The sequence below is a fragment of the Chiloscyllium plagiosum genome, unplaced genomic scaffold (genome assembly GCF_037043375.1).
Source record: "Chiloscyllium plagiosum isolate Xiang-an unplaced genomic scaffold, Cpla_swu_hap1 HiC_scaffold_15, whole genome shotgun sequence".
NCBI classification, from domain to species: Eukaryota; Metazoa; Chordata; class Chondrichthyes; order Orectolobiformes; family Hemiscylliidae; genus Chiloscyllium; species Chiloscyllium plagiosum.
The window spans coordinates 10010999-10023660 of NW_028270153.1; the positions used below are offsets into that span (position 1 = coordinate 10010999).

The 12662-nt window shown below is 45.4% G+C and overlaps 1 protein-coding gene across 2 annotated transcripts in view; it reads right to left on the reverse strand.

The window, feature by feature from the left end:
* Positions 1–12393, reverse strand: part of uqcc1 (ubiquinol-cytochrome c reductase complex assembly factor 1) — a 166911-nt gene extending 154518 nt beyond the window's left edge. Inside the window, exon 1 of one of the 2 annotated variants that reach the window (XM_087994719.1) lies at positions 12281–12393. In XM_087994719.1, coding sequence (XP_087850845.1) covers positions 12281–12298 — 18 coding nt within the window. In that variant the 5' untranslated portion in view covers positions 12299–12393. Of the gene's footprint in view, positions 1–10695; positions 10716–12280 lie in introns of those variants that run through there. The other variant, XM_087994720.1, reaches the window with a different exon arrangement.
* Between the last annotated feature and the right edge of the window lie 269 nt (positions 12394–12662).

Genomic DNA, 12662 nt, shown 5'->3' on the forward strand with positions numbered 1-12662 from the left:
CCTAAAGGGCGGTGGAAACAGATTAAATAGCAACTTTCAAAAGAGAATCGAAGTGGAAACATTTGCAGGATTATGGGGAAAAAACAGGTAAATGGATTAATTAGTCAGCTCTTTCAAATGGCTGGTACAAGCACAATGGCCAAGTAGGCTCCTTCTAGCCATGTTGAAATAAACTTTGACAGAAAAGCCTGAGTAAGGACATTAACCTGCTTAGGAAATGCAAACGTTTACATCCAACTGATCAATTCTGCTATTCCTAACATCTACTTGACCATTTATTCATCAGCATAACGCCATGGATTTAGATAGTTTATTGAGGCCTAGTAGCATTAGTTTAACTTCTATTGAGAATAGATAATGGAGGGGCATCTGATTAAGGTTTTAAGGTTTAATGGATAATTTACCTATCCATCAACTATTTCCTCTGGAGGAAATCAGGAACGACAGAATAAAATCTTTAAATAAAAGCTCCGCTGTTTAGGTAGGAAGATTAGATTAGATTTGATTCCCTACGGTGTGGAAACAGGCCCTTCGGCCCAACAAGTCCACAATGAGCCTCCAAAGAGTAACCCACCCAGACGCATTTCCCTCTGACTAATGCACCCATCACTATGGGCAATTTAGCATGGCCAATTCACCTGACTTGCACATCTTTGGACTGTGGGAGGAAACCAAAGCTCCCGGAGGAAACCCACACAGACACGAGGAGAATGTGCAAGCTCCACACACACAGTCACCAGAGGCTGGAATTGAACCCAGGTCCCTGGCACTGAGGCAGCAGTGCTAACCACTGGGCCACCATGCCGCCCATTATGGAGCACATTTTCACATAAAAGGGTAATAGGAATCTGAAACTCTCCGACTCAAACTGGGGAGAGATTTAATTTGAGCATTCAATATCCCAACTGTGCAAGTTCAATATGTGCAAGAATATCAGGGGATGTGGAGTTAAGGTAGGTGAATAGCATTGAAGTACAGACCAGACATGTTCTTAAAATGGCAAAGTGGACTCAAGGAGATAAAAGGCTGCTTTGTCTTCTTTGTTGAGCAGTATCATGCTTTAAAGAGCTAACTCCATCAACTAACTTCTCAGCATGCCCCTGTCTGCATCAATGGAGGTGGAGATGGTCACGAGGGTCAAGTTCCTGGGAGTGATGATCACTAACTATCTGTTCTGGTCTGCCCACGATGATGCGACAATCAAGAAAGCACAACGTGTCTACTTCCTCAGAGGGCTAAACAAATTCAGCATGTCCACAATGACGCATACCAACTTTTATAGAAGCACCATAGAAAGCATGCTTTCTGGATGCATCACAAAATGATATAGCAACTGGTCTCCTTCCTATCAGAAGAATGTTGAAAGAGTTCAGAAAAGATTTACAAGGATGTTGTCAGGGTTGGAAGATTTGAGCTACAGGGTGAGCAGGCTGGGGCTGTTTTCCCTGGCGCATCAGAGGCTGAGGGGTGACCTTACAGATGTTTATAAAATCATGAGGGGCATGGAGAAGATAAATAGACAAAGCCTTTTCACTTGGTCGGGGAGTCCAGAACTAGACAGCGTAGATTTAGGGTGAGAGGGAAAAGATAAAAAAGGGATCTAAAGGGCAAGTTTTTCACGCAGAGGATGGTGCGTGTATGGAATGAGTTGCCAGAGGAAGTGGTGGAGGCTGGTACAATTGCAACATTTAAAAGGCATCTGGATGGGTCTATGAATAGAAAGGGTCTAGAGGGATATGGGCCAAGTGCTGGCAAATGGGTCTAAATTAGGTTAGGATGTCTGGTCGGCATGGATGAGTTGGACCAAAGAGTCTGTTTCCATGCTTTACATCTCTAAGACTCTAGAACTGCTCTCCCTAACACCATAAGAAACCATAGAGAGTCATGAACGCTGCCCAGTCCAGCACACAAACCAGCCTTTCATCCACCGACTCCATCTATACTTCCCACTGCCTCAGGAAACCAACCAATATAATCAAAGATCCCTCCCATTCCAGTTATACCCTCTTCCATCCTGCAGAAGATAGAAATGCTTGAATACATGTAAGAACAGATTCAAGAACAGCTTCTTCCCCGCTGTCATCAGACTTTTGTAAGGACCTCAAATATTACTTCTGATCTCTTTCTCTGATGTGCTACCCTGATGCACTCTGTATGGTGCCATCTACCTGTAGAGCCCACAACACAATACTTTTCACTGTATCTCGGTACGTGACAACAATAAACCTGCATCAAGCTCAAATCAAAATGCAGGTTTTAATCAGAAACAAATTTGGTCTCTAACCAAAGAATGAAAAGAAAATCACAAGCACAAGAGTCCACTGTTTTCAACAATATGTTATATACTTATGTGGAGTGCTGCCAATAACAGGTCTGTAAATCCCAATATTCCACTACAGTTTATAGTTCAGAAAGTCCTTTCCAGGCAAAATCCAAAGAAGCAGAGGGCAAAATAATCGCACAAATGTTCTGCTGCCTATTTTGCTCAATCCGAATAGAAGAATGAAAAACCAGTTATTATTTATTAAAATTCATTACTGACACCACAGTGTAAATGATACACAACATTGAGACATGTAAACTACTGATACCTCAAGGTTATCAGCTGCTCTTTTCGTCTCTAAGTTTCCTTACTGGTAAAATAGTTATTTTAAATGATCATACATTGTAACATTGAGTGGAATGGAGTGTTCTTTACCCAGCATTCATAGCAACAGAGAAAGTGCTCTATCCCAAATACAGAGCCATGCCAAGACTCAATCCCAGAGGTGCAGGAGTGTCTACGCCACTGTGCAAGCGGAGTAAAGAACCCCTTCCCATTCTACACAAGTTGCTCTTTTTACAAAAAGGTGCAACAGCTTTGGAGTGACTGGCCTGGTGGGATGGAAGTAATAGGGGAAAATGGCAAGTACAACTCAGCTATGTCCCTTATATTTGTAGAAGGGCCTGGTATATCGAAGGCCACTAGCAATTTGTAACGACTAAGTGCCTATGGTTATCTAGTACCTCTTGAACAAATTTACCACACAGGTTATTGGATCATTCAATCATAAATTTCTGTTCTTTGTGGCGTCCAGTTGAAGAGGGTTCACTACGGCTCACCTTCCAAAGAGTTTTGGTGAGGGGTTTGGCCCACCATGGCTGGTCAGCACTCCCATCCAAGTGAAGGAGCTGATGTCATGGCTAAAGCAGTTGTGTGGCAGCTGGCTCTCTCTTTCCCAAATGGGAGGTTGAGGCCTAGCTGGCAGGCTGCCGTTAATGCAGCTGTGTGCCTTTGTGATTTATGTGGCTGGATGTGATGGATCACTTGTTTGTTTTGTGAAACGTGAATCATAAATCAAGAAATTCAGGGTTTATTTTAAAGGTAGAATGCAACGATGTTTGTGCAATGCAATTAGAAAAACAAAACAGAACAGCCAGTTAGAAACCAGAATATGACTTGTTCAGAAGCAGGAAGTAACTGGTCAAAAACAAACGAGGTAACTAATGCATGGGTACAGAGGTTTAACATTTTCCCAACAAGGAAAAAGCTCAGGAGCCATCCTTGAGCAGTTAACAAGTTAATCAGTTATGGGGAGAATGGAGGCGTTGGGATTGTTGCCATTGAGGGATGTTGTAGATGTTAAAAATCATGACATGTTTAAGAATAAACAAGCAGAAACTGTCAGCCTTCCTACTAGTGGGAAACAATCAATCAGAGAACACCCTTTCAAGATGACTGGCAAAAACAGAGGAATTTAGAATGCAGCAAGGTATGTTGATCTGGAATGCACTGCCAGAAAGTGTTAGTAATTTTCAAAAACCAGTATCTGAAGGAAGGAAATAATTGCTGGGCTATTGGGAAAGATCAGGGAGATAGGACGGTACTCAAATTCCAAAGAGCTGGTGCCTTCACTGGGCTAAACAGTCTCTGCTGTTGAATTATATTAGGGCTTAGAGGGCACATCATTCACATCTTTCAAAGTTTTTTTACACATAATGAATTGCTTCAAAGCGAGATCCCACAAAACAAAACCAAGACAAAGGAAGAATGTTGGCCAGGGACAGGCAGAACTCCCTGCCCTTCCTCAGATATTGCTGTGCAACCTTCAGTGTCAAGTGACAAGTGATGGGCTTGTTAGTGGGTGAACATTTTGGTGATGGTGACCACAATTCTGTGACTTTCACCTTGGTTATGGAGAGAGATAGGTGCGTGCAACAGGGTAGGTTTTACAATTGGGGGAAGGGTAATTACGATGCTGTAAGACAGGATCTGAGGAGCATAAGTTGGGAGCACAGGCTGTCAGGGAAGGATGTGAAACTTTTTCAAGGAACATATACGCCGTGTCCTTGATATGTATGTACCTGTCAGGCAGGAAAGAAATGGTTGTGTGAGGGAACCTTGGTTGACGAGGGAGGTTGAATGTCTTGTAAAGAGGAAGAAGGAGGCTTACATAAGGTTGAGGAAACAGGATTCAGACAGAGCAGTGGAGGGATACAGGATAGCCAGAAGGGACCTGAAGAAAGGGATTAGGAGAACTAAGAGGGGCATGAAAAATCTTTGGCGGATAGAATCAAGGATAACCCAAAGGCATATGTGAGAAACATAAGAATGACGAGAACGAGGGTAGGTCCGATCAAGGACAGTAGTGGGAGACTGTGTATTGAGTCAGAAGAGATAGGAGAGGTCTTGAACGAGTACTTTTCTTCAGTATTTACGAACGAGAGGGACCGTATTGTTGAAGAGGAGAGTGTGAAACGGACTGGTAAGCTCGAGGAGATACTTGTTAGGAAGGAAGATGTGTTGGACATTTTGAACAACTTGAGGATAGACAAGTCCCCTGGGCCTGACGCGATATATCCTAGGATTATGTGGGAAGCAAGAGAGGAAATTGCAGTACCGTTGGCAATGATCTTTTCGTCTTCACTGTCAACGGGGGTGGTACCAGGGGACTGGAGAGTGGCGAATGTTATGCCCTTGTTCAAAAAAGGGAATAGGGATAACCCCGGGAATTACAGGCCAGTTAGTCTTACTTCGGTGGTAGGCAAAGTAATGGAAAGGGTACTGAGGGATAGGATTTATGAGTATCTGGAAAGACACTGCTTGATTAGGGACAGCCAGCACAGATTTGTGAAGGGTAGGTCTTGCCTTACAAGTCTTATTGAATTCTTTGAGGAGGTGACCAAGCATGAGGGTAGAGCAGTGGATGTAGTATACATGGATTTTAGTAAGGCATTTGATAAGGTTCCCCATGGTAGGCTTATGCGGAAAGTCAGGAGGCATGGGATAGAGGGACATTTGGCCAATTGGATAGAAAACTGGCTAACCGATCGAAGTCAGAGAGTGGTGGTAGATGGTAAATATTCAGCCTGGAGCCCAGTTACAAGTGGAGTTCCGCAGGAATCAGTTCTGGGTCCTCTGCTGTTTGTAATTTTTATTAATGACTTGGATGAGGGAGTCGAAGGGTGGGTCAGTAAATTTGCAGATGATACGAAGATTGGTGGAGTTGTGGATAGTGAGGAGGGCTGTTGTCGGCTGCAAAGGGACTTAGATATGATGCAGAGCTGGGCTGAGGAGTGGTAGATGGAGTTCAACCCTGCCAAGTGTGAGGTTGTCCATTTTGGAAAGACAAATAAGAATGCGGAATACAGGGTTAACGATAGGGTTCTTAGTGAGGTGGAGGAACAGAGGGATCTTGGGGTCTATGTTCATAGATCTTTGAAAGTTGCCACTCAGGTGGATAGAGCTTGTAAGAAGGCCTATGGTGTAGGAGATTTGTTCAAAAGAACAGTTTACTGGGAAATGGTGAAAACAGCTAATGTTGTTACTTGTCCACACAGGGAGAGATTTAGTTGCAGGCTGAATGTCTCTACTTATTATCCAAACACAAGGCTGTAGCCACCTGCCCAGGAACCAATAATAAAGTTATTATTATGCTGAGTTCTCTTGAACAGAAACCACTGGGCCTGATTGTGTCTGGGCAGAATGGGCAGATTCTGTCCTGAATGCACACCCACAGAGCCTGTGTGTCTACCATTCTCTTCCACACCTTGATTAAGGGAACAGAATTAGGAGATCTCAATGAATTCCTGCGACTCAATTTCAAAACTGCAACATCTTCTTGCACAGTTTGCCTGATTTGAAACAGCATATTTTCTCATTTTTAGTTCACAGTGCAAAAATAAAAAGTCTTGAGAGCACATAATCTCACTTTGTCAAGTGACTTAAAAGCATGTGTCCTTTAGTTTTACTCATCTTTTCCCTTCATTCACTATTGCTTTACTCAGATGCTCACTCACCTTATTTGTGGCTCACAGCCTCTTTCGGATATCCACTTGTCTACCAGCAATAAAGTGTTCCTGGCAAGGCCAGTGGGGAATTTAAATCAACCGTACCATTGCACACATTGTTCAGAATCACCCTGATCCCACAGACTGGGAAACACATTGGTCTCTCCCTGTCAAGACCATTCAATCCAGACTGAACTTCCTTTCTTGCCGAGTTCTAACATAACATGGGTTCAGATCAACTTGGAGTCAGCTCTATGAGTCGTAGAGATCAGTGGCACAAACTCCCTTCTTTTAACTGATGCACCACATAAATAACTATGAGTATGAATGTGGAATTCTCTCTCACAGATGCAGATGCTCTCTAGAGGCTGGGGTATAGAGGGAGCTTTGCTTTGCTCTTCATTGAGCCATACAACAGCTTGATGCAAACATCAAAATAAAAGAGGTCGGTTTCCGAACTTCACTAAAGGGAAGAGAACTTAATTAGGACAAAATGGAGAATTTCAAAAATTAGGTGAGCTACATCAAGCTGGATTGGAAAGAGTGTAACTAACTTTGTTTTGGCAAACTTATTTACATTACGTACATCTAACTGACTGTATAAGGGTGAGATTATAGCGTGTGTTTATTACAGAGAATAAATTGTGAAACTGTTGGTAAAGTCAATGCCTGAAATTCTTTACATTTTTTGTATTTACATGGTGTATTTGCAAAAATAAATGAAACCAGTTTCAACCCAGCTCATGAACACAGCTTTTAATGTTTCCTTTCTTTGTTATTGCTATTTAAGTATTGATCAACAGAAAGAACTAGCTTTACTCTAATAAGGAACTTTGGACCTCACCCCTTCACTATCTCTGCAGCCCTCCTCTAGTCTGGCAATCCCTCAGCACACATTGGCACTTCTTTAACTCTGGCCTCTGATTTGTACTGCTTCACCAATGGTGGCTGTGTGTTTAGCTGCTTAGATCACAAACTCTGATATTCCTCCTAAAACTTCAAACTTTCTCTCCTCCTTCAATATACACCTTAAAACCCAATGCTTTCCCTTCATATCTCTTGATGTAGTGCAGTGTCAGGTATTGTTTAACAACACTCCTGCAAAACATTGTCCTACATATTATTCGGAGATTATGTCCTCTGATCCTAGATTCTCTTACAAGGAAAACAACTTTTCCACTTCCAAGTCCATGAAGAATCTTGTATGTTTCATTCTTCTAAAATTCAGTAAGTACAGACCCAACCTACTCAACCTCCCCTCATAAAGCAGTCCCTCCATACTCAGTATTAGCCTAGTAAACCTTCTCGAGACTGCCTCTAGATTGACTCCAAATGCCTGGATATCCTTCCTTAGATAAGAGGCCTAGAACGGTTGATCATGATCTAATTGTAGGTTGACTAGTGCCTTCTATAATTTAAGCAAGAAGTCCCTTCTTTTATACTCTATTCACTTTGAAATAAAGGCCAATATTCCAGTTGCTTTTCTATTATTCATGGAACTTGGATGCTAGCCTTTTTTGTGATTAATGCAAAAGGATTCCCGAATTCTGTAGCTTTCCGGTCTTTCTCTATTTAAATAATATTCTGCTCCTCTATTCTTCCTGGCAAAGTACATAACCTCATATTTCTCCACATTCTAGAGCGCCCACCAAGTTTTTGCCCATTTTTCACTCAACTGATCTATATCTCTCTGTATAGTCTTAGTGTTTCCAGCTCACCACTTACTTGCCCATCTACTTTGTGTCAGCCGCAAACCTGGCCATCACACATCCACTTTCTTCATTCAAGTCACTAATCTATATTGTAAATATTCTGGTCCCAGCACGGATTCCCAATGGCATTCCACTAGATACAGGGTGGCATCCTGAAAATGACCCCCGAGCCAAACTCTCCGTTTCTTATTAGTTGGCAAATCGTCTAACCATGTTAACATACTACCTCCAGAAGACCCGCTCTCATCTTAAGTCGCCTAATGTGCAGTATCTTACCAAATATCTTCTGACAATCTAAATAGATGACATCCACTGCTACCTCGTTATCCATCTTGCTTGTTACCTCCTCAAAGAATTCTAACAAACTTGTCAGGCACGATTTCCCCTTCAAGAAGCGACACCGACTCTGCTTTTCCCCAGTAACAGATGCTATACTAATGCTATACATCCCAGTCAGGGAATACTTCAGCATTTAAGGACATTCAACCTCGAATCTTCGGGTAAGCGTCCACCAAGGCAACCTTCAAGATACACAACGCAGAATTGTTGAGCGAAAACTAATAACCAAGTTCCATACCCATGAAGACAGCCCCAGCTGTAACCTCATAATTACTGTTCTGTATTTTTAAAATCTCCCTTATTGTCCTGTTTTGACATCATAGTAAGCAACTTATGATCTCATTTCCCTAATTAGTTTGTACAATTTTGGATTACTTGTTACTTTGGTTAGACCCTCAGCATTTGGCCCTTATACCTAGCATGTTATTCCAGCCATTTGGTTTGTCTCCAGCACTATCTTATTTTTAATTTTTTGTAATGATCTCTCAGCCTCAATTATTTGGATCATAGGTCATCCCTTCACTTACTATTCAGTTGTTGACACTTTACTCACTCCATGTGACACTTCTGATCATCTGCAGTGACTTGTTATTCAGCCTGTTGACACTCCATTCATACCATTTGTACGATCTTTTGATCTCTCCGCTATAAATTATGTGCCCGTATGCTTCTCTTTGCTTCACCTGACGAAGGAACACAGCTCCGAAAGTTTGCAATTTCAAATAAACCTGTTGGACTATAACCTGGTGTCATGAGACTTCTGACCTTGTCTACCCCAGTCCAACACCGACACCTTCACACCATGAGATACTGAAAGAAGTTCTTGCCATCTGACTTGACATTACTCAAAGTTAATTTATTGTACTAGGTCCATCCATCTGTAGCATCTTCCTCAATGACCTTCTATACAACCTAGAACATTACAGCACAGTACAAGCCCTTCAGCCTTTGATGTTGCGCTGACCTGTGGAACCAATCTGAAGCCTATCTATCCTACACTATTTTCACCCATATGTTTATCCAATAACCATTTAAATGCCCTTAAAGTTGGCGAGTTTACCACTGTTGCAGCCAGTGTGTTCCATGCCCCTTATACTCTGAGTAAAGAAACTACCTCTGACATCTGTCCTATATCTATCACCTCTCAATTTAAAGCCATGTGCCTTTGTCCAAAAGAATTTAACCCTTTGCAGACAATATTCAACAATATTACCATTACTGAACACCCACTATTAACATCCTGTAGGTACTTATTTACCAGAAATTGTACTGGACCAGCAATATATATGCTATACCCACAAGAGCAGGTCAGAGGCAGAGAATCTGAGAAGCATCACGTTCCAAAGCCCTGTCCACCATTGACAATGCACAGTCAGGTGCATGGTGAAATAGACTGACATGAGACTGGCTCCAACACCACAAAATAAAATCTGACACCATGCAGGACAAAGCACTTGAATGGCAATCCACCCACTATCAACATTTACTCCCTTCATCACTGACACACAGCAGCAGCAGCATGTAGGAAGTGCAGGATGAACTGTGGGCACTCATTAAGACTCCTCAACAGCACCTTCCATATCTGTGTCCTTGATCAGCTCGAAGACAAAACACAAATAGGAACAGCACCAACAGCAAGTCCTTCTCCCAATCACACACCATCCTGCTATGGAAATTTGTTTTGATGATGATTAGATTCCCTACAGTGTGGAAACAGGCCCTTCGACCCAACAAGTCCACACTGACCCTCCGAAGAGCAACCCACCCAGACCCATTCCCCTACATTTACCTCTGACTAATGCACCTAACACTACTGAGCATGGCCAATTCACCTAAGCTGCACATGTTTTGGACTGGGGAGGAAACCAAAGTAGCTGGAGGAAACTCACACAGACACGGGGAGAATGTGCAAACTCCACACAGACAGTTGCCCCAGGTGGGAATTGAACCCAGGTCCCTGGTGCTGTGAGGCAGCAGTGCTAACCACTGAGCCGCCCTAAATGCTGTCAGTTCCTCACCGTCATTGAATCAAAATCCTGAATCTTCCATCCCAACAGCTCCTGCCCAAGATGGACTGCAACAGATCAAGATGGCAGCTCAGTATCATATTATCAAGGGCAATAAATACTGGCCTAGCCATCGATGCCCATGGCCCATGAAATAACTTTCAAAATATCGGTCAAGATAACAAAATAGAGCTGTATTTCTATGCTGCCTCTAAACACAACAGTGGGTATTTTGAGGAGTGAACAGACTGCACATGTGAAAAGAAAACAACAGATCCACAGCCTAGAGAGGCCATTCCTACAGGCAAAGCTCACCAATTTATATAAAGTATTACAACTTCCAAGAAAATGAAAATAGAATAATTTACCATCCCTTAGGCCAATACTGAAAGACAACAGGGTAAACTTCAGGAAACATGATTGTGGAAGCAAAACGTTTCTGCAAAACCAAATTACCCCACATTTAAATATATTTCTTGTCTTATTAACTTCTGGCAAAGAGAATATTGGCTCATTTTCTGGTTTCCCTGGTTATGACTCCCTCTTTCTTCTCGACTTCTATCCTTCCCTTTTCTTAAACATCCTACTTTCCCATCCAATCTGCTCTCCTCTACATCTCCTTCCATACTTCCTCCAGTTCTTCCTCTTGCCTCCCTTTCACTGTCTTGATTTATAACTCTCTCTCTCCCCCCTGCCATCATTGACTCAATCAGCATCACCTTCTCATCCTCTCCGTCCACCCTGACTCACTGTCTAAATTCCGCTCCTCCACCCTATTTCCCCTTCCTCATCCAAACCAACCCAACCCCTGACCACTCCTCTCCCTCACAATCTCTCACTTTCCTCCTCCCTTCTCCCCAACCCTTTCCTCATTGTCTATAACCCCCTCACTCTCCTCCACCCTCATCACCCTCGCCACTCTCACTTGACCTCAGCCTTTACTCCCCATTCCACCTCACTCTATCCCTCACTATCCCTTCTCCTCCCTCACACCCCCTCCCTCCCCCTCACGCACTCACCCACCCCCCTCCCTCCCCCTCACGCACTCACCCCCCTCCCTCCCCCTCACGCACTCACCCCCCTCCCTCCCCCTCACGCACTCACCCCCCTCCCTCCCCCTCACGCACTCACCCCCCTCCCTCCCCCTCACGCCCCCCCTCCCTCCCTCCCCCCCACCCACTCCCTCCCTCCCCCCCACCCCCTCCCTCCCACCCCCTCACCCCCTCCCTCCCACCCCCCCACTCCCTCCCCCTCACGCACTCACCCACCCCCTCCCTCCCCCTCACGCACTCACCCACCCCCTCCCTCCCCCTCACGCACTCACCCCCCTCCCTCCCCCTCACGCCCCCCCTCCCTCCCTCCCCCCCACCCCCTCCCTCCCACCCCCCCACCCCCTCCCTCCCACCCCCCCACTCCCTCCCCCTCACGCACTCACCCACCCCCTCCCTCCCCCCCACGCACCCCCCCACTCCCTCCCCCTCACGCACTCACCCACCCCCTCCCTCCCCCCCACGCACCCACCCACCCCCTCCCTCCCCCTCACGCACTCACCCACCCCCTCCCTCCCCCTCACGCACTCACCCACCCCCTCCCTCCCCCTCACCCACTCCCTCCCTCCCCCCCACGCACCCACCCACACCCTCCCTCCCCCCCGCGCACCCACCCACACCCTCCCTCCCCCCCGCGCACTCACCCACCCCCTCCCCCTCGCGCACCCACCCACCCCCTCCCCCCACCCACCCACCCCCCCCCCCTCCCCCACCCACCCCCTCCCCCTCACGCACCCACCCACCCCCTCCCCCCTCCCCCACCCACCCACCCCCTCCCCCTCACGCACCCTCCCCCTCCCCCTCACGCACGCACCCACCTCCTCCCCCTCATCCTCACCCTCACCCTCACGCACCCTCCCTCACACATTCCCACACTGTTCCCTCCTCCTTCCCTCACACTCACCAGGGGGAGGCCGCTCATCCCCTGTTGACGTGAACCCTCTCCGCTTGGACCGGAAATGGTCTGGTCCGCCCCGCTCTGTCTTCCGGGTCCCCCGCGGACACCCAGAACAAACATTCCGCCCGGACCGGGGGGCGGGGACACCTTGTGCCCTCTACAGGGAGAGCCCTTGACATCGCCTGCTGCCTGTAATTGGAAAAGGAGTAAATAGTTCCCTTAACATTACAGTAAACCTGAAATTATCCCAAAAGAGTAACAGAGATGGGAGAAAACTTGGTGAAAATATATCTGCATTCTTCCAAAATGAATATTCATCATAAAACATGTGTTCATTCATTTGTATGTGTCCACATCAATGAAACATTGTGGGAATGTTAATGGTCTA